Source organism: Salvelinus alpinus, chromosome 18, assembly GCF_045679555.1.
Source record: "Salvelinus alpinus chromosome 18, SLU_Salpinus.1, whole genome shotgun sequence".
Taxonomy (NCBI): domain Eukaryota; kingdom Metazoa; phylum Chordata; class Actinopteri; order Salmoniformes; family Salmonidae; genus Salvelinus; species Salvelinus alpinus.
Window position 1 is genome coordinate 10,143,189 of NC_092103.1, and position 23,735 is coordinate 10,166,923.

Sequence of the window (23,735 nt, forward strand, 5' to 3'; positions counted from 1 at the left end):
CTCCGCTGACCTGGCGTCGTGAGGGAGTTTGTTCCACCATTGGGGTGCCAGAGCAGCGAACAGTTTTGACTGGGCTGAGCGGGAACTGTACTTCCTCAGAGGTAGGGAGGCGAGCAGGCCAGAGGTGGATAGTTACTCTATTGCTTTATCTTCCATACCATAAAAATGACAGGCTTGACTAAAACCCCTATCCCAAGCCCAAACCCATGCACCCTGCGTGGCTTGGTCATCCTCTAGGACTCCAACAGAGCCTAGCTACAGAGAGAGGCACACAGAGACACCATCTGTTCCACTACCTGCTCCGTCATGAGACAAAAACTATAATCCCCAACAGCACTGAACACAATAAAAATACAGTGCATTCGGAAGGTATTCAGACCTTTGAGTTTTTCCACATTTTGTTACGTTACAGCCTTATTCTAAACTAGTGTTTCCCCTCATCAATCTACACACAATACCTCATAATGACAAAGCAAAAGAAGGTTTAAAAAAAAAAAATGCAAATGTATAAAAACAAAACATTTACATAAGTATTCAGATCCTTTACTCAGTACTTTGTTAAAGCAACATTGGGAGCAATTACAGCCTCGAGTCTTCTTGGGTATGATACTACAAACTTGGGACACCTATATTTGGGGAGTCTCTCCCATTCTTCTGTGCATATCCTCTCAAGCTCTGTCAGGTTTGATTGGGAGCGTTAGTGCACAGCTATTTTCAGGTCTCTCCAGAGATATTCAATCAGGTTCAAGTCCGGGCTCTGACTGGGACACTTAAAGACATTCAGAGACTTGTCCCGAAGCCACTCTTGTGTTGTCTTGGCTGTGTGCTTAGGGTTGTTGTCCTGTTGGAAGGTGAACCTTCACCCTAGTCTGAGGTACTGAGCGCTCTGGAGCAGGTTTTCATCAAGGATCTCTCTCTACTTTGCTCTGTTCATCTTTCCCTCGATCCTGACTAGTTTCCCAGTAACTGCCACTGAAAAACATCCCCACAGCATGATGCCGCCCCCACCATGCTTCACCGTAGGGATGGTGCAAGGTTTCCTCCATATGTGACGCTTGGCATTCAGGCCAAAGAGTTCAATCTTAGTTCCATCAGACCAGAGAATCTTGTTTCTCATGGTCTGAGTCTTTAGGTGCATTTTGGCAAACTCCAAGCTGGCTGTCATGTGTCTTTTATTGAGGAGTGGCTTCCGTCTGGCCACTCTATCATAAAGGCCTGATTGGTGGAGTGCTGCAGAGTTGTCCTTCTGGAAGGTCCTCCCATCTCAACAGAGGAACTCTGGAGCTCTGTCAGAGTGACCATCGGGTTGTTGGTCACCTCCTTGACCAAGGCCCTTCTCCACCGATTGCTCAGTTTGGCCGGGCGGCCAGCTCTAGGAAAGGTTTTGGTGGTTACAAACTTCTTCCATTTAAGAATCATTGAGGCCACTGTGTTCTTGGGGACCTTCAATGCTGCAGAAACGTTTTGGTACCCTACCCCAGATCTGTGCCTCGACACAATCCTGTCTCGGAGCTCTAGGGACAATTCTTTCGACCTCATGGCTTCGTTGTTGCTCTAATATGTACTGTCAACTGTGGGACCTTATATAGACAAGTGTGTGCCTTTCCAAATCAGGTCCAATCAATTGAATGTACCACAGGTGGACTCCAAGTTGTAGAAACATCAAGGATAATCAATGGAAACAGGATGCACCTGAGCTTTATCCTCTGTATAATCCGTATTACTATGCTGTACACTATTGAGACAGCAGGGAACAAAGCAAACTAAAGCTGACCAAAGGAACAAACAAAGTGAAAACAATCTGGAGAAATACAATCATGTTTATTTTAAACGGTTACATCAGGTTTCGATCAACCATGGATTCATTGAACTTCATATTTTGTTAGACCATTACAAAAGCATGAGAGCACTTCAACATAAAATGTGACCAATTTATCTTGCATCAACTGTGATACTTGCGCCGAGAATACTGTATAGGAGATTTATACACAACTTTTATGGTGAAAAACAACGTTGGGAGAGGTACACTTCAAAGCAGTGCACTCTTGGTGTATGACAGCAAACACAGGCTCTGATTGAAAAGTGTCTGCATGGATGTCCAAGTCTCCTCCAGTTTCTCTGATACTTTAGATGCCTCCTCCATCAGCCCTGGTTCCTGGGAGATCAGTCTGAGATGCAGCTAGAGAGAGACGAACCAGGGTTAGTGATGGATGCAAGTCTAGCCATACATGAACACACACGTGTTACTTGCCCTCAGAACGTGCCTGTGGTGCTGTGAAGACAAAAACATCATTCTTCATGTTCTGTAAAGATGCAATTTGAATGAAGGTACTCAACAAAATAGATTGTATTTTAAGAGGGAAACAACAGAATATCAAGTCAAACATGTTGTTTTCTTGTTTCATTTTTATTTGACTTCTACAGGAAATCTGGGTATTAGTTTTGATTGAATAGGGCGTTGTGTATCAGAGTATTTTTACGTTTCTGTTTTTTCTTCCCAATCATAATGTTCTGATGCCATCTGCTGGCTGCAGATGTAAGTGGATGACAGTCAACGCAACAGAAAACAACTTTCCCCTTCATCTCTTATACCTTTGTAACAACGATACAATTACTGTAGTAATAACATTGGACTAAAACGTAACAATAAAAACAACAAAATCAATAAAATGTAGATTAAATAAAAATAAACTGTTTTTACACAGGTATACAGTGGTTGCATTAACGCAGAACTCTATTTTTCACCCAGAAAAATAGATCAAAAAGCTAAATAAATATCTTGCTTTGTTTTGTAAACCAGACCTAAAACGCTCCTTATTGTAATTTCTGCTCGGCATCAGACAAATCTTGTGCTTCAGTTGCACTTCTCCACTCAGATGAGAATTCACGAATGGGCATTCTATCATCAGACAGCGCTCTGACTGACGTGTAGCTACTTTTCTCTAGTACTTTTCTCGGTTTCTCCTGTAAAATGAAGATTCACTTCAGGCAAAACATTAGGAAATGTAGCTGGCTACATTCTTTCTATGATAAATATGATGGCCATGCATAATTTTTTGCAAAAAAATACCTTTCTCATTTACTACTAGCCAAATAGTGTTGCACTTCTGTAGTCATCTGATGAAAATGAAGCTATTTTCCAAGGAATATGTCGCACTAATGTATTTTTTGTGATGGTAAACTATAATTGCACGGCCTTGATCACCATGTGAAGCAAAAAAAAAAAAAAACGACTTTCAATATAAAACGCAGGCAAATTTATTTTTTCATTTTTAAATACAGATGTCTGCATTTTGAAAATACAGCTGTGAACTAACGCGAACCTTGGTATAACAGCGGCTTATTAAACGTGCAGTGTTAGTGACTATGATATTTATGTGGTTACCTTTAGGAAGAGAGCCAAGTAGGCCTGTGCCAGATCAAAGTCTCTCTTGGAGTCCAGCATGCTGGCCACCATCTTCAGGAAACCTTGTAAGACGGAGACGTCTCCACCCATATCAGGGGCCAGGCCTCGGAGTTCAGTATCAATTCCAGACGGACCCATCTCTTTCAGCATCCCCACAGGGCCATCATCTGGAGGAAACAATGACGACGGGTTATTCATTGTATTGCTATTGGCCTGAGGTACATGTCATTAGAAATGTAAAATAATACTTTAGTTAGTGCACATGCTAATGACTTGACGTCATAGCAGTAGGCCCAAGTATTGTGATTATAAAAGATATTCTTGCGTTTTTATGGCCTCAGAATTGATTTGGGGTTAGAGGAATTGCTATGCTTGCAAGAGGTGTGCGGTGAGTAATAGCTAGCTAAGTGAGATTCAGACTTACATTTGTTGCTGAGCATAGCAGATTCTAGCTGTTGGTAGAAAAGGGACTTCTGTGCCAGGACTCCAAAATTCACAATCTTTGACTGTGAAAAAAGTAAACAAAAGAAGCATTGTTTAAACCAAATAACAGTTATTATGGGAGTGGGGATAATATGAAAAGCAAACAACCTTTTTTAAAGTTGGAATCAGTAGTAGGGGAAACAGCGCCACTGTCCACCCCACAGCCGTTATTGTTTTGTTGACAAAGCAGAGGTGGGGAGGGTCGCCTAGAGCCCTGCACGGGCATGAATTTCAAGTCCGAGCCCTACCCATGCCAGCGACACTCAGGCCCTACCATACCCAGGTCTGATTGCTTCTGACAATTTTAAGGCCCAGCCCTGCCCGAAATCCAAAATAACTTCCTCTGTTAGCAAATGCATTATAGCTACTCCTCGCTGTCTGTCAGTCGCTGCTCGCTCTGCTCATGGTGGTTCTGTATCTGTGAGTATCTATAGCAAATGGCTCCGCCTGGGCTGCTCTGTTCAATGACGAGACAGAGAGCAGTAGACTGTTAGCTACTTAGTCCCTCTGAACTCAAGGAACATTATTATTTTCTGTGAAAGAATCTCTCCTGTCTTATATTTGATGAGGTTGAAGCACTTCTGACACCATGCTATGATCTTAGTCAGATATGACAGTACCTCGCAGCAGATCACGAGCAAATAGCTCCAAAATGTTAGTGGTCAATTTAGTGATACCCGAGCCCTGCCCATACCCTCGTTATTGATGGGAAAAACAGACCTTACCTGGCCCTAACCCACTGGGCTCGGGTTGGGTAGTTGAGCTTTAGCGTCGCCCATGTTAGAGAGAAGAAAAAAAAAGTGTTTGTTGTTTGCACTAACTTCGTTGTTGTTGTGGAAGAATGGCGCCAAAGGAGATGGCTGCCGTTTCACGATCCCGTAACCAATTGTGCTATAGTGTATGTTTTTTAGCGTTATTTGTAAGTTATTTTGTACATAATGTTTATGCCACCATTTCTTATGACTGAAAAGAGCTTTTAGATATCAGGACACCGATTACTCAACCCATACTGGAGGAATACTTTTTCTTCAATGAGTCGGACGGGAAGGATTTACTTCAGACACCCGGGCAAGGGCCTCAACCCCGTAATTCGCAGGAGAAAAAGACAGTGGTGTCGTGGACGAAGATCCGGGTGCCTTGTTAGGATCCGTCGCCGAGAGGGTAATCTACCTTTCCCATCGGTCCTATTAGCCAACGTACAATCAATCGATAATAAAATAGACGAACTCGGATCACGATATCCCACCAAATGGGACATTAAACTGTAATATCTTATGTTTTACCGAGTCGTGGCTGAACGACGACATGAATAACATACAGCTGGCGAGTTTTAAGCTTTTCGACAGGATAGAACAGAGGACTCTGGTAAGACGAGGGGTGGCGGTCTATGTACAGTTGAAGTCGGAAGTTTACATACACCTTAGCCAAATACATTTCAACTCAGTTTTTCACAATTCCTGACATTTTATCCTAGTAAAATTCCCTGTCTTAGGTCAGTAGGATCACCACTTTATTTTAAGAATGTGAAATGTCAGAATAATAGTAGAGAGAATTATTTATTTCAGCTTTATATTTCTTTCATCACATTCCCAGTGTGTCAGAAGTTCACATACACTCAATTAGTATTTGGTAGCATTGCCTTTCAATTATTTAACTTGGGTCAAACGTTATGGGTAGCCTTCTACAAGCTTCCCACAATAAGTTGGGTGAATTTTGGCCCATTCCTCCTGACAGAGCTGGTGTAACCGAGTCAGGTTTGTAGGCCTCCTTGCTCACACACACACTTTCAGTTCTGCCCACACATTTTCTATAAGATTGAGGTCAGGGCTTTGTGATGGCCACTCCAATACCTTGACTTTGTTGTCTTTAAGCCATTTTGCCACAACTTTGGAAGTATGCTTGGGGTCATTGTCCATTTGGAAGACCCATTTGCTACCAAGCTTTAACTTCCTGACTGATGTCTTGAGATGTTGCTTCAATATATCCACAATTTTCCTCCCTCATGATGCCATCTATTTTGTGAAGTGCACCAGTCCCTCCTGCAGCAAAGCACCCCCACAACATGATGCTGCCACCCCCGTGCTTCACGGTTGGGATGGTGTTCTTCGGCTTGCAAGCTTCCCCCTTTTTCCTCCAAACATAACGATGGTCATTATGGCCAAACAGTTTTGTTTTTGTTTCATCAGACCAGAGGACATTTCTACAAAAAATACGATCTTTGTGCCCATGTGCAGTTGCAAACCGTAGTCTGGCTTTTTTATGGCGGTTTTGGAGCAGTGGCTTCTTCCTTGTTGAGCAGCCTTTCAGGTTATGCAACTATAGGACTCATTTTACTGTGGATACAGATACGTTTGTACCCGTTTCCTCCAGCATCTTCACAGGGTCCTTTGCTGTTGTGCTGTGATTGATTTGCACTTTTCGCACCAAAGTACGTTCCTCTCTAGGAGACAGAACACGTCTCCTTCCTGAGCGCTATGACGGCTGCGTGGTCGCATGGTGTTTATGCTTGCGTACTATTGTTTGTACAGATGAAAGTAGTACCTTCAGGCATTTAGAAATTGCTCCCAGGGATGAACCAGACTTGTGGAGGTCTACAAGTTTTTTTCTGAGGTTTTGGCTGATTTCTTTTGATTTTCCCATGATGTCAAGCAAAGAGGCACTGAGATTGAAGGTAGGCCTAGAAATACATCCACAGGTACACCTCCAATTGACTCAAATGATGTCAATTAGCCTATCAGAAGCTTCTAAAGCCATGACATCATTTTCTGGAATTTTACAAGTTGTTTAAAGGCACAGTCAACTTAGTGTATGTAACTTCTGACCCACTGGAATTGTGATACATTGAATTATAAGTGAAATAATCTGTCTGTAAACAATTGTTGGAAAAATTACTTGTGTCATGCACAAAGTAGATGTCCTAACCGACTTGCCAAAACTACAGTTTGTTAACAAGAAATTTGTGGAGTGGTTGAAAAACGAGTTTTAATGACTCCAACCTAAGTGTATGTAAACTTCCGACTTCAACTGTATATTTGTAAACAGCTGGTGCACGAAATCTAAGGAAGTCTCGAGGTTTTGCACGTCTGAGGTAGAGTATTCAATGATAAGCTGTAGACAACACTATCTACCTAGAAAGTTCTCATCTATATTCTTCGTAGCTGCCTATTTCCCACCACAAACAGATGTTGGCACTAAGACTGCATTTAATGAGCTGTATACGGCCATAAGCAAACAGGAAAACGCTCACCCAGAGGCGGCGCTCCTAGTGGCTGGGGACTTTAATGCAGAAAAACTCAAATAAATTTGACCTCATTTCTACCAGCATGTTAAATGTGCAACCAGAGGAGAAAAAACAACAACTCTCGACCACTTTTACTCCACACACAGAGAAGCATACAAAGCATTTAGTACACCACATCAGTCACTGGCTTCATCAATAAGTGCATCGATGACGTCGTCCCCACAGTGACCGTACGTACATACCCCAACCAGAAGCCATGGATTACAGGCAACATCCGCACTGAGCTAAAGGGTAGAGCTGCCGCTTTCAAGGAGCGGGACTCTAACCCGGAAGCTTATAAGAAATTCTGCTATGCCCTCCGCCGAACCATCAAACAGGCAAAGTGTCAATACAGGACTAAGATCGAATCGTACTACACCGTCTCCGATGCTCGTCGGATGTGGCAGGGCTTGCAAACTATTAGACTACAAAAGGGAAGCACACGAGCTTACCAGACGAGCTAAATGACTTCTATGCTCGCTTCGAGGCAAGTAACACTGAAGCATGCATGACAGCATCAGCTGTTCCGGACGACTGTGTGATGACGCTCTCCGTAGCTGATGTGAGTAAGACCTTTAAACAGGTCAACATTCACAAGGCCGCAGGGTCAGACAGATTACCAGGACGTGTACTCCGAGAATGCACTTACCAACTGGCAAGGGTCTTCACTGACATTTTCAACCTCTCCCTGTCTGAGTCTGTAATACCAACATGTTTCAAGCAGACCACCATAGTCCCTGTGCCCAAGAACACTAAGTTAACCTGCCTAAATGAATACCGACCTATAGCACTCACGTCTGAAGCCATGAAGTGCTTTGAAAGGCTAAACACCTCCAAGGGTAGGTTAAGGGTAGGTAACAACACATCAGCCACGCTGATCCTCAACACGGGGGCCCCTCAGTCCTCTCCTGTACTGTCTGTTCACTCATGACCAGGTATGACTCCAACACCATCATTAAGTTTGCCGATGACACAACAATGGTAGGCCTGATCACCGACAATGACGAGACAGCCTACAGGGAGGAGGTAAGCGACCTGGCCGTGTGGTGCCAGGACAACAACCTCTCCCTCAACATGATCAAGAAAAAGGAGATGATTGTGGGCTACAGGAAAAGGAGGACCGAGCACACCCACATTCTCATCAATGGTGTTGTAGTGGAGCAGGTTGAGAGCTTCAAGCTCCTTGGCGTTCACATCACCAACAAACTAACATGGTCCAAGCACACCAAGACAGTCGTGAAGAGGGCATGACAAAACCTATTCCCCCTCAGGAGACTGAAAAGATTTGGCATGGGTCCTCAGATCCTCAAAAGGTTCTACAGCTGCACCAGAAAGCATCCTAACTGGTTGCATCACTGCCTGGCAACTGCTCGGCCTCCGACCGCAAGGCACTAGAGGGTAGTGCGTCTGGCCCTGTACATCACTGGGGACAAGCTTCCTGCCATCCAGGACCTCTACACCAGGCGGTGTCAGAGGAAGGCCCTAAAAATTATCAAAGACCCCAGCCACCCTAGTCATAGACTGTTCTCTCTGCTACCGCATGGGAGCACCAAGTCTATGACTAGGGTGGCTGGGGTCTTTGATAGCACCAAGTCTAAGTCCAAGAGGCTTCTGAACAGCTTCTACCCTCAAGCCATAAGACTCCTGAACATCTAATTAAAATGTCTACCCAGACCATTTGTATTGCCCCCCCCCCTCCCCCCTTTACACTGCTGCTACTCTCTGTTAATTATCTATGCATAATAACTCTACCTACATGTACAAATTACCTCGACTAACCGGTGCCCTCGCACATCGACTCTGTACCAGTACCCCCTGTATTTTTTCTTAAAACGGCATTGTTGGTTATGGGCTTGTAAGTAAGCATTTCACTGTAAGGTCTACACCTATTGCAGACCTGCCAACCCTGTCCAACTTTTTAGAGCACCAGACGCGCGCGGCAAATTGGTGATTCAACTCGCGCTCGTAGCACTCCCCGAATTGGGGTTCCTTCCCCCACACGTTGTTCGTGAGTCTGATCGCAATTATAGAATTGTACCAAATCAAGTTTACAAAAAGGTTGGAATACTTTGACAGCATTCCAGGTTACACACATGGTAAAAGTCACTAACAAGATGTAATTAGAAAGAACACACAAAGGGCCTTAATTCTTAAACTTAAAAAAAAATATTAAGCAAATAATAACAAGTTGTTTGTTTAAGTACAAAATGTACAAACGTCTTATCCAAGGGGGGGAAAAAAATAAAAAAAATGGATAAGAGCAACAAATGTTTGAGCAGAGCATCAGTATCAAATCAACATGTTATCCATAATAAAAAGGAAAAAACTATGATAGGAAACAGTGGGTGAGAACAAACCTTCTGGAGACCTTCAAATGTTCAGGAAATCATTTCCTAGACAGATTTGCCTGGCAGCTAGCAGATTTAGCCTCACGCAGCAGGGCATCAGGGTAGACTTCTCTGTGGCAAACAGTTCCTCTGGCAATCATTGAAACCGTGGTAATGAGGGCACTCAGCATGTCTGTACTGAGGGAAGCTCTGTACTGGGTTTTGTCCTTGGAAACGAGACTGAATATCCCCAGCATCACAGCCAAAAGGTGGGAGTAGACCAGGCTGCCACCCCCTTTTCATTGTGCAGATTTCTCTCCTGGCCTGATCCGTGCGCATGTTGACCAGACTCTGCTCAAAGGGTGTTGCCTGATAAGAGTCTAAACTCATCTTCCACCAGATCAACAGAGGCTCCCTCAGAAATAATGCAGGGAAAGCATGCCGTGAAAAAGTTGAAGGATGAGATCTTGGCTGTCTGCCTGTTGGCAATGTGTCAGCCTATGTAAAGGTGCTTATTGGATGTCTGTGCAGCACATACATCATTTCAGATTTTTGAAATTGATCAAATCTCAAATCTACTGCAAAGGCATTTTAGAAGCATTGCCCCTATAGCTAATACAGGACACTCATTCATTCTTCATCATGCAGTCTTCCAAACTCCCGACTCCATTTAATGCCAAGATGTTTATATTTATTTGGGATTATACTTTTGTAGTGCTTTTTCTGACATGGATCATAATTTCAGTTACAGTCTATCAGGTTGCGTGATCCTCGTAATGTTACGTGGAAAATACAACTAATGGGACGCAGAATTAAATGTATATCACTCGCACAAATGCAACCAGTTATTTTTCTTATTTGCATTTAATTTCTTTCACTAGCAAATGCGAGTGAACTGCTGGCACTTTAGAGCCCACTGAATGTCCATCTTATGTTCGCTCACGTTAGCGTGAAACAATTAAGTGTTTACCTTTCCACAACACACGGAGTCGAAAAGGGATTTGCCCATGTGTTTACGTACAGCTGACAGTCGGCAAACTCAGCATCACAACAAACAGGAGGAGGAGCAGACACGGGGTAGCTACGTCCAATAATGATGTATTCATCTCCGTGTCCGTTGACACAAACTCCGTAGATGCCTGTGTGTTGCAGCTCGAGAACAGGGATGTTAGATTTACTCAGTGGATTTATTTTTTATTCAAATGTAATTTAAAAAATATTAATAAATCAGTCCCTATTCATTTCTGTGTACTTTAAACTCAGATCTCGTACATGGACAGAGAGTTGCGCAGTTGGTACGCAAAATGTGTGCATGTTGGTAGGTCTGCTATTGTAGTCGGCGCATGTGACAAATACAATTTGACTTGAACATCGCAAACAGACATGGCAGTTTCAACATTAAGGATTCCAGCTCCTGTTATTTACATTAAATGTTTAAAAAAACATATGAACATGTATTTTACAGTGTTGTGGTTTCAGGGTCATTCATGGAGTTCTGTTAATTATCAGAACTTGAAGAAGTAGCTAACTTCTCTCACCTGTTCCCCCTGGTTGGAGCCTTCAGAGGGGGCAAACTGTGGAATTAGTCCTGGGATGGTGGGCATAAAGAAGGGGGCAGCCTTTGGAACCTTGGGGGGCTCCTTGGGTTTGTTCCGTTGCTATATGTGAAAGGGGAAAACACCAATGTAATTTCAGTCCGACATAACAAAAACAAAATATATGAGCACTGTGAATGTCTGTCTTATGACGCGATGACAATGATTACTACACGTGTTGTCAGGCACTGCAAGTATAAGGAGACTTGTGTTGCCTTGGGTTTAGCTCAGAGGGCTAAGACAGTCTTGAGTCGCACAGACAACCTGGGCTTGAGACCCTGTAGGTGACCCATTTTCCCTCCACAGACAACCACAGTGTGACATGCTCACCTTGATGATGTCGAGGTGCAGCAGGTTCTTCCAGCGAGAGTCGGCCAGCAGAGAGAGGGTGACCAGCTGCTCGTCCAGTTGCTCAGGAGACTCATACTCTATCATCTCAGTGTCGAGATCAGCATCTCCCTCTCCCTCTTCATCTGCAGAAGAAAACTCATGTTTCTTTGGCAACGGATACCATCAACTACCATCTAATATTGCTTAAGTTTCAGAAAGGCTATTTCAAGCATTTGAATGCCACAGTATTGTTTTTCTCCATCAATATCTAGTCAATATTCAAAAGGACCGCTTGAATAATTGGCTGGTACCACTGTTACATGTGCCAGTCCAGATGGTGTGGGGGACTTTCGAGCCCCCTGTGCTCCGTACAGAGTAAGTGCTACAAGGGTACAGTGGCTGTTCAGTCGGTACCTTGGCTGGGACAGGTTCCTGGCAGCATGATCGCGGTGGGCTCGTAATCTGCAGGCAGGGGGCGCAACGACACCATACCGCACAGCGTGTTGTTGGACCTGGAAACACAACAATATGGAATTCACTCAACATGGGATGCTCACTCAACAATAATACTAATGTAGCGGTACGAATGTTCAATCAGGAAGGCTGATCTGAATGCTCATATATACTTCATCCAGTAAGCATAGCATAATTCACTTTGTTTCCTATTCTACGGGCATAGTGTGAATGAATACTGCATTCTGTCATATTGCATTCTGTCTTTGTTGTTCATTCAGCTGGGCCTGTACTCGATGAAATACTAATACTGAATACTACTATGACGTTGTGCTCTGTAGCTCAGTTGGTAGAGCATGGCGCTTGCAACGCCAGGATAGTGGGTTCAATTCCCGGGACCTGCCGTACGTAAAATGTATGCACACATGACTAAGTCGCTTTGGGCAAAAGCGTCTGGTAAATGTCATACATTATTATTATTGCTGAATACTACCAGTTACTATCCTGAATACTATTATACTGGATGTGATACTACTACTCAATATACATGCAACACATTGTGTCACAGCAAACTACTTGAATACAAGGGAATATCAAAAATCCTTCATAATAATCCTTCATAAATAACGATTAAATTGCATAGATGCTGTAACAATTGACCATATGACTACTAATTCGCTGAGTCTCATTTATTCAAAGACTAAGCTAATCAAGATTGTTCCTTTATCATCGAATGCTTGGTTGCCTGTTAGTGGGAACATTAACCAGCAGGTTAGGTTCCGTAATAATGACATAACCTCAGATAATCAGTGACTCCCCCCCCGCACAGTCTTTCTTTGATGTGGTGGTGACTCATACCATAAGTAGATCCCCAAGTTGTCGACATGGGAGGTGGCTAGAAAGTCCCCTGTGGGTGACATGGTCAAACTGACTGCAGCAAAGTCGACCAAGAAGCAGTCCACCAGGCTAGGAAAGAAAGTTAACAGTGACAGAAGAAAAAAAAAGAGAATAAATCAAGTCAAGCCTGAGAGGGAAATTCCCCTGCAGAGCACTTGAAGGAGATTCATTGATAAACTACATTTATGATAAAGCCCTTAAAAAATGTAAAATAAAAAGAATCTGGACAAAAGTCATTTCCACGATTTCAGGTTATGGTGAGAGGAGAGAGGAAATGACGAGCGGTAGCTCCAGAAGCGGAAGGGTTAGTCTTACCAGCCAGAGGGAAGGTCCCATGTCCTGATAGTACAGTCCATGGCTGCCGTTATCAACCAACGACCGTCTGGACTGAAAGCCTGAGGGGAAATGTCAGACAAGAAAAATCCTCAGTACTCAAAAAAAAAAAATATATATATATATATATATATATATATATATATATATATATATATATATATATATATATATATATATATATATCATATATATATCAAAATCGAGAAAAAAAAACTGAGAAAGGGGGATCAAGAAAGATAACGACTCACCATGTCATTGACCTGTCCTCGGTGGCCAGAGAACTTGCGGACAATCCTCTTGGTCTCCAGGTCCATAACATTGAGCGTGAAGTCGTCCAGCGCCACGGCCAACATGCCACTTTACCAGGGACAGAAAAGACTGCAATCAGACACGTTTCTACAGCTATGTATTAACCACGTGAAAACTAAAATCAGTTGGAAGAAGTGCAGTCGTGTAAGTGCTATTCTTCCCTGTGGTGTTATCTGTCCCGTACCTGTCCCGGTGCAGGTGTGTGGTGACGGGCCTGGTGCCCAGGTCAATGGAGTGGACCAGCTTCCTAGATTTGAACTTCCAGATGTTGACCAGTTTGTCAGCTCCGGCACTCACGGTCAGCTGGTTGAGTCCATCCACCGACACGCCGCGCACCGCCCCCCTGTGAGCTACAGGGTCAGAGATGGGACAAATGAAGCTGAATCTTTCACGGAAAGCACGAGCCAAATATACACCGGTAATTGTCTTTCTGGGGGTACTTACCTTCGTCCTCTCCATATTGACCCCTATGCATGCCAGACTGCATGTTGTAAACGTCAATATGTCCAGATGAGAGTCCTACCACCACGAAGTTACCACATGACGTGATATCCACCGCCTGAGGAGAAAGTACACATTTTAACAACATAAACAGCGCATCCATTATGTTTGTTTCGCGAGTTAAACTCTGCGTTATAAACTAACTCATCAAATCATTTGGGTTCATTTGACACTAAAAACAACACATTTGACACATATTTAGCTACCGTAGCATGGACGCTGAGAGCGCGGTTCTTGTTGAAGCGTTCTGGCTCCAGCTTGTGTGCTCCCATGCTGCCCTTCTGATAGTTCCAGGTGGTCGTCATGAGGTACCCTCGGTGACACGCCACTATACTGTCCCAATCACTCTGACGGGCACTCTCTACATCACACATAGAATCAGAGAAAACAAACGTTTTAACAAATTAAATCCCATTCAATGATAAAGGTTCTACAGATAAACTGACTTGTTTTGAGTTTTTTTTGTGTGCTAAACATACCTGAGGCGAAAGTGGTGATGGCAGGAAGCTTTAGTTGGTCATACCTCAAGCTTTTCTTTTTGGATTTCTTCTTGTTGATGGAACCTAGTAACCAATTGGTTTATTGTCATGAAGAATAGAGCAAACAAGTATTCATGCAGGTAAACAGTACTCAAATTGACATCTCATTGTCCATAACAGCAATTTTTCCTACAACGGAAAAAATGTAATCGTACCATGTCCTAAACTCCTGTTGAATCTCTCATGAACAGTGGAGAACGACTGCAGAGTACCATCTTGACCTTAGAAAAAGAAAGAGTACAGCGGATAAATAAAAAATAAAAAAAACTCAGATGCCTTATACAACTGCCTGATAAAGCAAGTCACACATACCAGCACTGAGAATGTGATGTCCGTTCAGGCCGTGGTGCTGGACCTTAGTGGGCGGGGCGCTGTGTCCCAGACGACTCCTGAGTAGACGGCCTCCTCCGCCCGCCGTGTCAAAGATCCACACCTGAGGAATATGACTGATCATTCAAAACTCTATGGTTGAATACCAAATCTTGAGGGCTCCCGAGTGGCACAGCGGTCTAAGGCTCTGCATCTCAGTGAAAGAAGGCGTCACTACAGTCCCTGGTTTGAATCCAGGCTGTATCACATCCGGCCGTGATTGGGAGTCCCATAGGGTGGCGCACAATTGGCCCAGCGTCGTCCGGGTTTGGCCGGGGTAGGCCGTCATTGTAAATAAGAATTGTTCTTAACTGACTTGCCTAGTTAAATAAAGGTCAAATCTGTTGGTACGAGAATGTGTTAGCAGTGCTGAATTTGCAACTTGAGATTTGCAAACACAAGCTTTAAGACAGGGGTGTCAAACAAATTTTAACCCGGGGGGGGGATTCGGTCTACAAAGAGGTCCGGGGGGGCGCATTCGGTCTACAAAGAGGTCCGGGGGGCCGCATTCGGTCTACAAAGAGGTCCGGGCGGCGCATTCGGTCTACAAAGAGGTCCGCATTCGGTCTACAAAGAGGTCCGGGGGGGCGCATTCGGTCTACAAAGAGGTCCGGGGGGGGGCGCATTCGGTCTACAAAGAGGTCCGGGGGGCCGCATTCGGTCTACAAAGAGGTCCGGGGGGCGCATTCGGTCTACAAAGAGGTCCGGGCGGCGCATTCGGTCTACAAAGAGGTCCGCATTCGGTCTACAAAGAGGTCCGGGGGGCGCATTCGGTCTACAAAGAGGTCCGGGGGGGCGCATTCGGTCTACAAAGAGGTCCGGGGGGGCCGCATTCGGTCTACAAAGAGGTCCGGGGGGGGCGCATTCGGTCTACAAAGATGTCCGGGGGGCCGCATTCGGTATACAAAGAGGTCCGGGGGGCCGCATTCGGTCTACAAAGAGGTCCGGGGGCCGCATTCGGTCTACAAAGAGGTCCGGGGGGCCGCATTCGGTCTACAAAGAGGTCCGGGGGGGGCGCATTCGGTCTACAAAGAGGTCCGGGGGGGGGGGCGCATTCGGTCTACAAAGAGGTCCGGGGGGGGGGGGGGGGCGCATTCGGTCTACAAAGAAGTCCGGGGGGGCGCATTCGGTCTACAAAGAGGTCCGGGGGGGGGGGGGCGCATTCGGTCTACAAAGAAGTCCGGGGGGGCGCATTCGGTCTACAAAGAGGTCCGGGGGGGGGGGCGCATTCGGTCTACAAAGAGGTCCGGGGGGGCCGCATTCGGTCTACAAAGAGGTCCGGGGGGGGGCGCATTCGGTCTACAAAGAGGTCCGGGGGGCCGCATTCGGTCAACAAAGAGGTCCGGGGGGGCGCATTCGGTCTACAAAGAAGTCCGGGGGGGGGGGGCGCATTCGGTCTACAAAGAGGTCCGGGGGGGGGGGGGGGGGGGGGCGCATTCGGTCTACAAAGAGGTCCGGGGGGCCGCATTCGGTCAACAAAGAGGTCCGGGGGGGCGCAGTCGGTCTACAAAGAAGTCCGGGGGGGCGCATTCGGTCTACAAAGAGGTCCGGGGGGAGCGCATTCGGTCTACAAAGAGGTCCGGGGGGGCCGCATTCGGTCTACAAAGAGGTCCGGGCGGCGCATTCGGTCTACAAAGAGGTCCGCATTCGGTCTACAAAGAGGTCCGGGGGGGCGCATTCGGTCTACAAAGAAGTCCGGGGGGGGGGGGGCGCATTCGGTCTACAAAGAGGTCCGGGGGGGGGGGGGGGGGGCGTATTCGGTCTACAAAGAGGTCCGGGGGGCCGCATTCGGTCTACAAAGAGGTCCGGGGGGCCGCATTCGGTCTACAAAGAGGTCCGGGGGGGGCGCATTCGGTCTACAAAGAAGTCCGGGGGGGGCGCATTCGGTCTACAAAGAAGTCCGGGGGGGGCGCATTCGGTCTACAAAGAGGTCCGGGGGGGCCGCATTCGGTCTACAAAGAGGTCCGGGGGGCACATTTGATTTTCAAAGAGGTCCGGGGGGGGGGGGCACATTTGATCTTCAAAGAGGTCCGGGGGGCACATTTGATTTTCAAAGAGGTCCGGGGGGCACATTTGATTTTCAAAGAGGTCCGGGGGGGGGGGCACATTTGATCTTCAAAGAGGTCCGGGGGGCACATTTGATTTTCAAAGAGGTCCGGGGGGGGCACATTTGATCTTCAAAGAGGTCCGGGGGGCACATTTGATCTTCAAAGAGGTCCGGGGGGCACATTTGATTTTCAAAGAGGTCCGGGGGGGCACATTTGATCTTCAAAGAGGTCCGGGGGGCACATTTGATTTTCAAAGAGGTCCGGGGGGAGGCACATTTGATTTTCAAAGAGGTCCGGGGGGCACATTTGATTTTCAAAGAGGTCCGGGGGGGCACATTTGATCTTCAAAGAGGTCCGGGCGGAGCGCATTCAGTTTTCAATCTTTTACATTTTCGATGCTCCCTGACTGTCAAGCTTTCATGTCGGTGATTATTAGCACGCTGGACACAGTCAAGAAATTAACGTAGACACAATCATTTCCACACAGTTTCAAGTGAAGATGTGGCAGTATGTTTGACACCCCTTCTTTAAGATGTGTAGTAAAAAAAAAAGAAGCAATTGTACAGTGACGCCCTCTAGTGAATGACACAATTTAAGTAACACTAACCCGAATGCCGTTATCAGCCCCATTGGTGATGAGAAGAGGCTCGCCATGGAGGAATGTTAGTCCAGCGATAGCCGTGTTGTGGGCATCTCTCATCTGACAAACAAGCTTCTTCTCCTCCAGATCCCACAGCCCAATATGTCCAAGAGGACTACCAGCCGCCATTACTGGATGGCCATCTAGAAGACAATCACATCAAAGTGTTAAGAGGTGAGTAAACATTTTATTTATTATATTGTACTCAAAGCAGTGACGCACCAGACACAAAATGAAGCCACACAATGTTGTGTTTATCATTATAATCATAAAGACAACACCTCGTTCAATTGGGGATGTCACCTGTTCTGAAGGAAAGGGAAGTGACTGGGCCCCAGTCTTGCTGGAACTTCATCAGTGACTCATCAAACTTGATGTTGTGGATGATGATCTGACCCGATGATAGGCCAACTCCTACAACGTCCACAGCTGGGGTCTGAGGGGGCGGTTTAGAGAAAATGGGTGAGAGAGAGATAATCTTGACAGGAAACAGATTGAATCTCTTTTTTCCCCCCAATTTCGAGGTATCCAATTGGTAGTTATAGTCTTGTCTCATCTCTGCAACTCCCGCACGGACCAAGCCGCACTGCTTCTTGACACAATGCCCACTTAACCCGGAAGCCATCCTCATCAATGTGTTGGAGGAAACACCGTGCACCTGGCGACCGTGTCAGCGGGCACTGCGGCAGGCCCGCCACCAGGAGTCGCTAGTGCACGATGGGACAAGGACATCCCTCCTGGCCAAACCCTCCCCTAACCCGGACGACGCTGTGCGCCGCCCCATGGGTCTCCTGGTCACGGCCGGCTGCGACAGAGCCTTAGAACACTGCGCCACTCGGGAGGCCCACACATAGAATTTCTGATTGCACAGTAGCCAACTTTTCTACACAGTAGATCCCATACAAAGTGTATACCGGGGATCATCAACTAGATTCAGGCGCAGGCTGATCTTTTCTTGAGAGGATGGTTGGGGGGGACGGAAAATAATTACAAATAATTTTAAGGCTGAAAATTGACCGCAAGTCAAAACCAATATAATATTTGACTGACACATAATAATTTCAAACCTTGCTTACATTTGTATACAATCACTTCTTTCTATTATGCTTGGGAATACTTGGGAACAGATTTCCCAAATTAAAATTACTTGGAGCTGATTTTCTGGTGTTTTAACATTTTATAAAAATGCTTTGCTCATTAAACCTGGGAAGCCAAATAAAACCACCCGCGGAACAATGGTGTCACATCGCTCCAATACAGTTCCAGACACTTGTAGAATCTATGCCAAGGTGCATTGAAGCGGTTCTGGCTCGTGGTGGCCGTTGGGGTTTCCTTTATTTTGGCAGTTACCTGTATGCAGGGGCTTAGGCACAGCACCCACTGGGGAGCCAGGCCCACCCAATCAGATAGAGCATTTTGCTCTAAGACATTATTTGTCTTTAAACTTAAGCACAGTACTTGACTTGGTCAGGAGCTCACAGGAAAGATATATATCGGCACCTCAAACCTCTTATAGAATATTATCTCAAAAGTACTGAGGAGTACCTGCACCAAAATATAAATGGTACCGGCACCCAAAATGATTGCACTGATCTAATCAAGGGCCCTAAAGACAGTTTGAATACAGTCAGAGACAATGATCAGCACTAAAACGCTCTTTTTATTCAACACTTTTAGAAATCATGAAACACTTCACCTCGCACTCTTTCTAACTCCGCTGAGACAGTTTTTATTTTACCAGGCAAGTCAGTTAAGAACAAATTCTTATTTACAATGACGGCCTAGGAACCGTGGGTTAACTGCCTTGTTCAAGGGCAGAACGACAGATTTTTACCTTGTCGGCTCGGGGATTCGATCTAGCAACCTTTCAGTTACTGGCCCAACGCTCTAACCACTAGGCTACCTGCCGCCCCACATGACCATCGGTCCAGTGAAATGGAAAAAATTAAAAAGAGATTTCTATTTATGCTCTGATGTGCCTCGCAAGTAATAGGCTACATCGACGGACCTATTACCAGGGTTATCATATAGCTTAGCTTGAGACTTGAGTTTTCAAATACAAGGAACTGTACGTTATTTATAATAAGGAGACGGCCTACATGGAGAAATCTGACCTCTTTTATTATATATGAAAAGAGGCAAATGCATGAAACAGTGTTTATTTCCAGTCAATGTAAATAGCCTATCATTTTTAAGAACTTACTTTCATTGGAAATAGAACTTTGCCCTGTGCTTCTCCTGCCATACACTATAGATATCAGACAATACATTGTAGGCACACCCTGCTTACATTTTCACTCAAAGTGATTTAGACCAAGAAAAAGTTGGTGACCACTGTTCTAGTCTACGGCTGCCTAGTGCGATTATTAACGTTACATAGGCCTACGGTTTATTATGTGTAGAGTCGCATGTTAAAATGCAAGAGTCATGGATTTCCGTAGGTCTACAAGACTATTTGGTCTGTAATGCGAAATCACATTAGATGGTTTGTTATGTGTGACTGAATACAGTAGGGTATAGGGTAGGCTATGCGTTTATGATCATTTAAATATGGTTCGAGTGCCCAAATATTGGCCCACTTAAATTTTTGCTGGCCCTGCCATCATCAGATTTCTGCCTATGCCACTGCCTGCATGTCTTTCCGGGCCAGAATGTAGGCTACACAGTACCTTCATATACAGTATTTGAAAGGAGTTGAACATGTGTTTGCTTGACTGTTCCTCAACCTAAAAACGTTCAGCTTTGAGAAATGTAAAATTATATTTTAACCAACCTGCTGAAGCACTGTAACTCCTGATGGCCATCCAGTGAAGGTGTGCAGAAGCTTGCTAAGATACAAAAGAAATTCACTTAATGAGCACAGAGAACATGGCAAACATTCCTACATTTAAGACCCAACTTTGATAAAGCACACTACAACAATTTTAGTTGCATTAATACAGATATTTGGCTGTTCTGTCCTTCCATCAGTTTTATGATTTCACAAACGAATGATAAACCAATACTTTTTAGTTAAAAATATTTGAAAACTACATGAACGACCGTACTTGGATTTCACATTCCAGAGCTGGAGACCTCCTTGGCTACTCCCAAACAGGATCTTGTTCAGGTAAGTGCTTGGGTGCATTACAGCAGACACCTCAAATGACACTTTGTCAAATGTTATCTGCAGGTACTCCTCTGTGGGACAAACAAGCGCGAGAGAACAAAACCATTTCATTGGCTTCACAAAAACTGGTATGACTGGAGAATGAAAAACCACTGATCATCATTTCAAAACAATCACTTTACCAAAACATGTTCAACTCAAGGTTAATTGGAACAGATCAACTCAAAAGATGATCCCAATGAACAGTTCTGCATTATTTTAGCAACACCAACCCTCTGACTCCACATCCCAAACGATGACAGCATTGTCCCGGTCTACAGAAATGATGTGATCCCCAAAAGGCAGCAGGAGGTGAACATCGGCTCCATGGCCGGTGTACGTGTGAACAACCTGGATAGACGCAACATCGCACAGTCAGTTTACTATAAGCAATGTCATTCACTATAATCAACGTAAGATTTACGCTAAAGCGAGTGCGTGCCCTCAGCTAGCCTCGTGTCATGACAAGTAGGTGGCCTAAATAGTTTGATGTCATCATCATCATATAATATATTCATCATATAAGTGATGGAATGAATACTTCACCTCTTTGTTCCTGGCAAATGCTGATACTTTTTTCCCAATTGCAACATAGACCAGCATTCGATCAGCTGCTAGGTATGATATGTCCTCTGGAAGTGCATTACCTTGGGAAAATTCATACATTCCTTAAATCTACAGTCAAATTGTTTGAAACTGTAACACCGGTGAATTAATAAAAGGGAGCTAGACTTAGTGATACGAGTGATCGTCATACACAGTCGGGAAACTCTTACAGATATCAACAGAATCCAATCTTCCCGATGTATGCCCTCCCTTGACACATGCCCACATTAGGAAGAGCAAACAGTGTCTCTTTTGGCAGATATGCATTTGAGTGCTGTTGATTTCTGTTGGGAGGACGTCCCACTGTGTAAAATGTCATCATATCACAAAGGCTACCTTTAAATTAAACGACATAAATATACATGAAGTCCTACTTACTGACAGCAACGATTCCAAGTTTCTTGACCTGTAACATTGCAAATGGTTGATATCATTACCAAACAAAACAATGGAATGTGCAAAAATGTGAACTGATGATAACTTATCTTTTTAGTCACTGTTATGGCTACAGAACTAATGATGACCACCAATAGGACCACTAAATAACCACTCTGTTTATAATATGACAATTAGCGAGCTATCAGATAACTTAATGTACTCGTACAAAAAAATCTAGCAGTTTTGAAACTACAGTAAAAGTGCAGTAACTGCAGTCTACTGTGGTATTTTGGGCGCAGTATTTGCAGCATACTGCACTCTGACTGCAATCTTTTTTCGTAAGGGTAAATAACGTTATTTTAGAAAAGGCTGCCCTCAAAATCTGGCATTGCATTCGTGGCACATCCTCTAGCTATGTTGTTTCATCGATCTAGTTGACATCAGGAAATGGCAAAGACACTATCATCATATGTGTTTTAAATTATTTCTATGTGACAAGTAAATAGCTAACGTTATCGTTACATTTATCAACATAAGTACTTACATTGTACGTGTGGAAACAGTTTCCCACGGATGTTACAATGTAGAACTCTCGATGTTTCTTATGGTACCGTACCACGTGTGAGAGGTGATTCGAATACAGTCCCAATGCTCTGAAGCCTGAAAATATAGCGCTTCCCTTTTTACTACCCACAGGCATGTTTTAGGTTATGATGTATATCAAGTAATGCTTTCTATCAAATTTAGAGACCTTTTTCGTAATCTATTTGAAACGGCAGGCAGAATAACGTTATTCCTGTGGTTCTTCAATGTTTTCAAAGCGTGAACACATCTTGTGTAACACTGAAATGTGTCCGATAGACTGGATTTAACAGAATTATAACTTCCGCGTGATAAATTCCCTGATATTCCCTCCATAAATATCTACCCCTCTCAATCTCTATTATATTGCAAATAAATTTATCAACAAAATCTTGAAAACGGTCTGATAAATTATTAGTATAGTAAATAATATATTGCCTTGTGTGTCTATTGAGAATAAAATAATGAATTAATCCCCCACCCCATATTTTGTGTTGTAGCTAAATCAAAATACGGTATTACAGTGTTTATTATCAAACGTTTATTATTATTTTTTAAATACAGAAATAAGACATCATTAATAAATCCTGAAATAACCAAATTAAAAAATATGTTGAAATGAAAAATGTAATATCTGAAAATAAGCAATCATATAGAACATACATAGATTTCACCAAAGAAGGTTGCATATGTACATTTACAGAAAATACTTGATAAACAATTACAGTGTTGATTCATATTTGATTTATAAAACAATATCAAACAGATTTTCTGCTGCTGGTTTTAAATGTGGCTATGATTTAAAATAAATATCTATCAGGTTTGCAGATACAAAAATTTGCCAGCATTCCAAGAACTTGCATTGAACTTGTGCACCTTTACATGGCCGTGTCTTAATGCCCTTCAGATTCCCACACTCTTCACCCTGTGAAAATCAAACATACAATCAAAGACAATACTATTTATACTTTGATTTCAGAGAAACTCCATGTGATTACTGTCTGTCATAATAATAACAATGACAGACAAATATGGAAAATATAACAGATAAGAATGTTCAAAATACTCACCTTTGCAGAAGATGCCAAACTACATTGTATCTTCCTCAATTCCTCCATAACGCATTTTCCACTGGGCAGTGGGCAGTGAGACCATTTGAAAATGCAATTAGGCAGGATTGTCTGCAAAGTGAAATTAAATGTATAATATGATGGCTTTAGTCATTGGAAAAAAAAACATTTAGTCTAAATCAAGTCCAACCGGTAGGATATTAAGAGCTTACCTTGTTATAATGCTTTGGTATCCAACTTCCACAGTAAGTTGTCCACATTGCCTGCAAATGAAACCACTTAGGTGTTTCAAACCTCAGGGAATCTCAGAATGTACAAACCTAATATCAACAAGATAATTAATACATTCAAAGAAACAAACTTTTAGAAATCTGACTTACATCCATGTTATATTTTGGTCTGATATCATTTATAGCGTCATCCTGCATTTTTTGGAGA

At 44.0% G+C, this 23,735-nt stretch overlaps 1 protein-coding gene across 1 annotated transcript; it reads right to left on the reverse strand.

Annotated features, from left to right (window-relative positions):
- Positions 1–1,802: 1,802 nt before the first annotated feature.
- wdr36 (WD repeat domain 36) lies at positions 1,803–22,486 on the reverse strand. Its single transcript, XM_071349983.1, has 23 exons — positions 22,190–22,486; positions 21,646–21,673; positions 21,208–21,308; positions 20,895–21,012; positions 20,561–20,693; positions 20,287–20,341; positions 17,817–17,949; positions 17,481–17,656; positions 14,769–14,889; positions 14,612–14,677; positions 14,397–14,480; positions 14,124–14,278; positions 13,861–13,975; positions 13,601–13,766; positions 13,356–13,464; positions 13,087–13,166; positions 12,733–12,840; positions 11,836–11,933; positions 11,422–11,564; positions 11,035–11,154; positions 3,831–3,912; positions 3,386–3,573; positions 1,803–2,179 (listed from the first exon to the last, which is right to left on the reverse strand). Exons 1-23 carry the CDS (start codon positions 22,343–22,345, stop codon positions 2,030–2,032), a joined length of 2,685 nt encoding a protein of 894 aa, XP_071206084.1. The 5' UTR covers positions 22,346–22,486; the 3' UTR covers positions 1,803–2,029.
- Positions 22,487–23,735: the final 1,249 nt, after the last annotated feature.

What these genes read in the sequence shown, in the direction of transcription:
- wdr36 (XM_071349983.1), bottom strand. Translation starts at nt 22,345, where the DNA reads ATGCCTGTGGGTAGTAAAAAGGGAAGCGCTATATTTTCAGGCTTCAGA. An exon ending in AACTTGGGGATCTACTTATG is followed by an intron (nt 11,934 to 12,732) that starts GTATGAGTCACC and finishes TTGTGTTTCCAG; the next exon opens with GTCCAACAACACGCTGTGCG. An exon ending in AGGAACCTGTCCCAGCCAAG is followed by an intron (nt 11,565 to 11,835) that starts GTACCGACTGAA and finishes TTTCTTCTGCAG; the next exon opens with ATGAAGAGGGAGAGGGAGAT.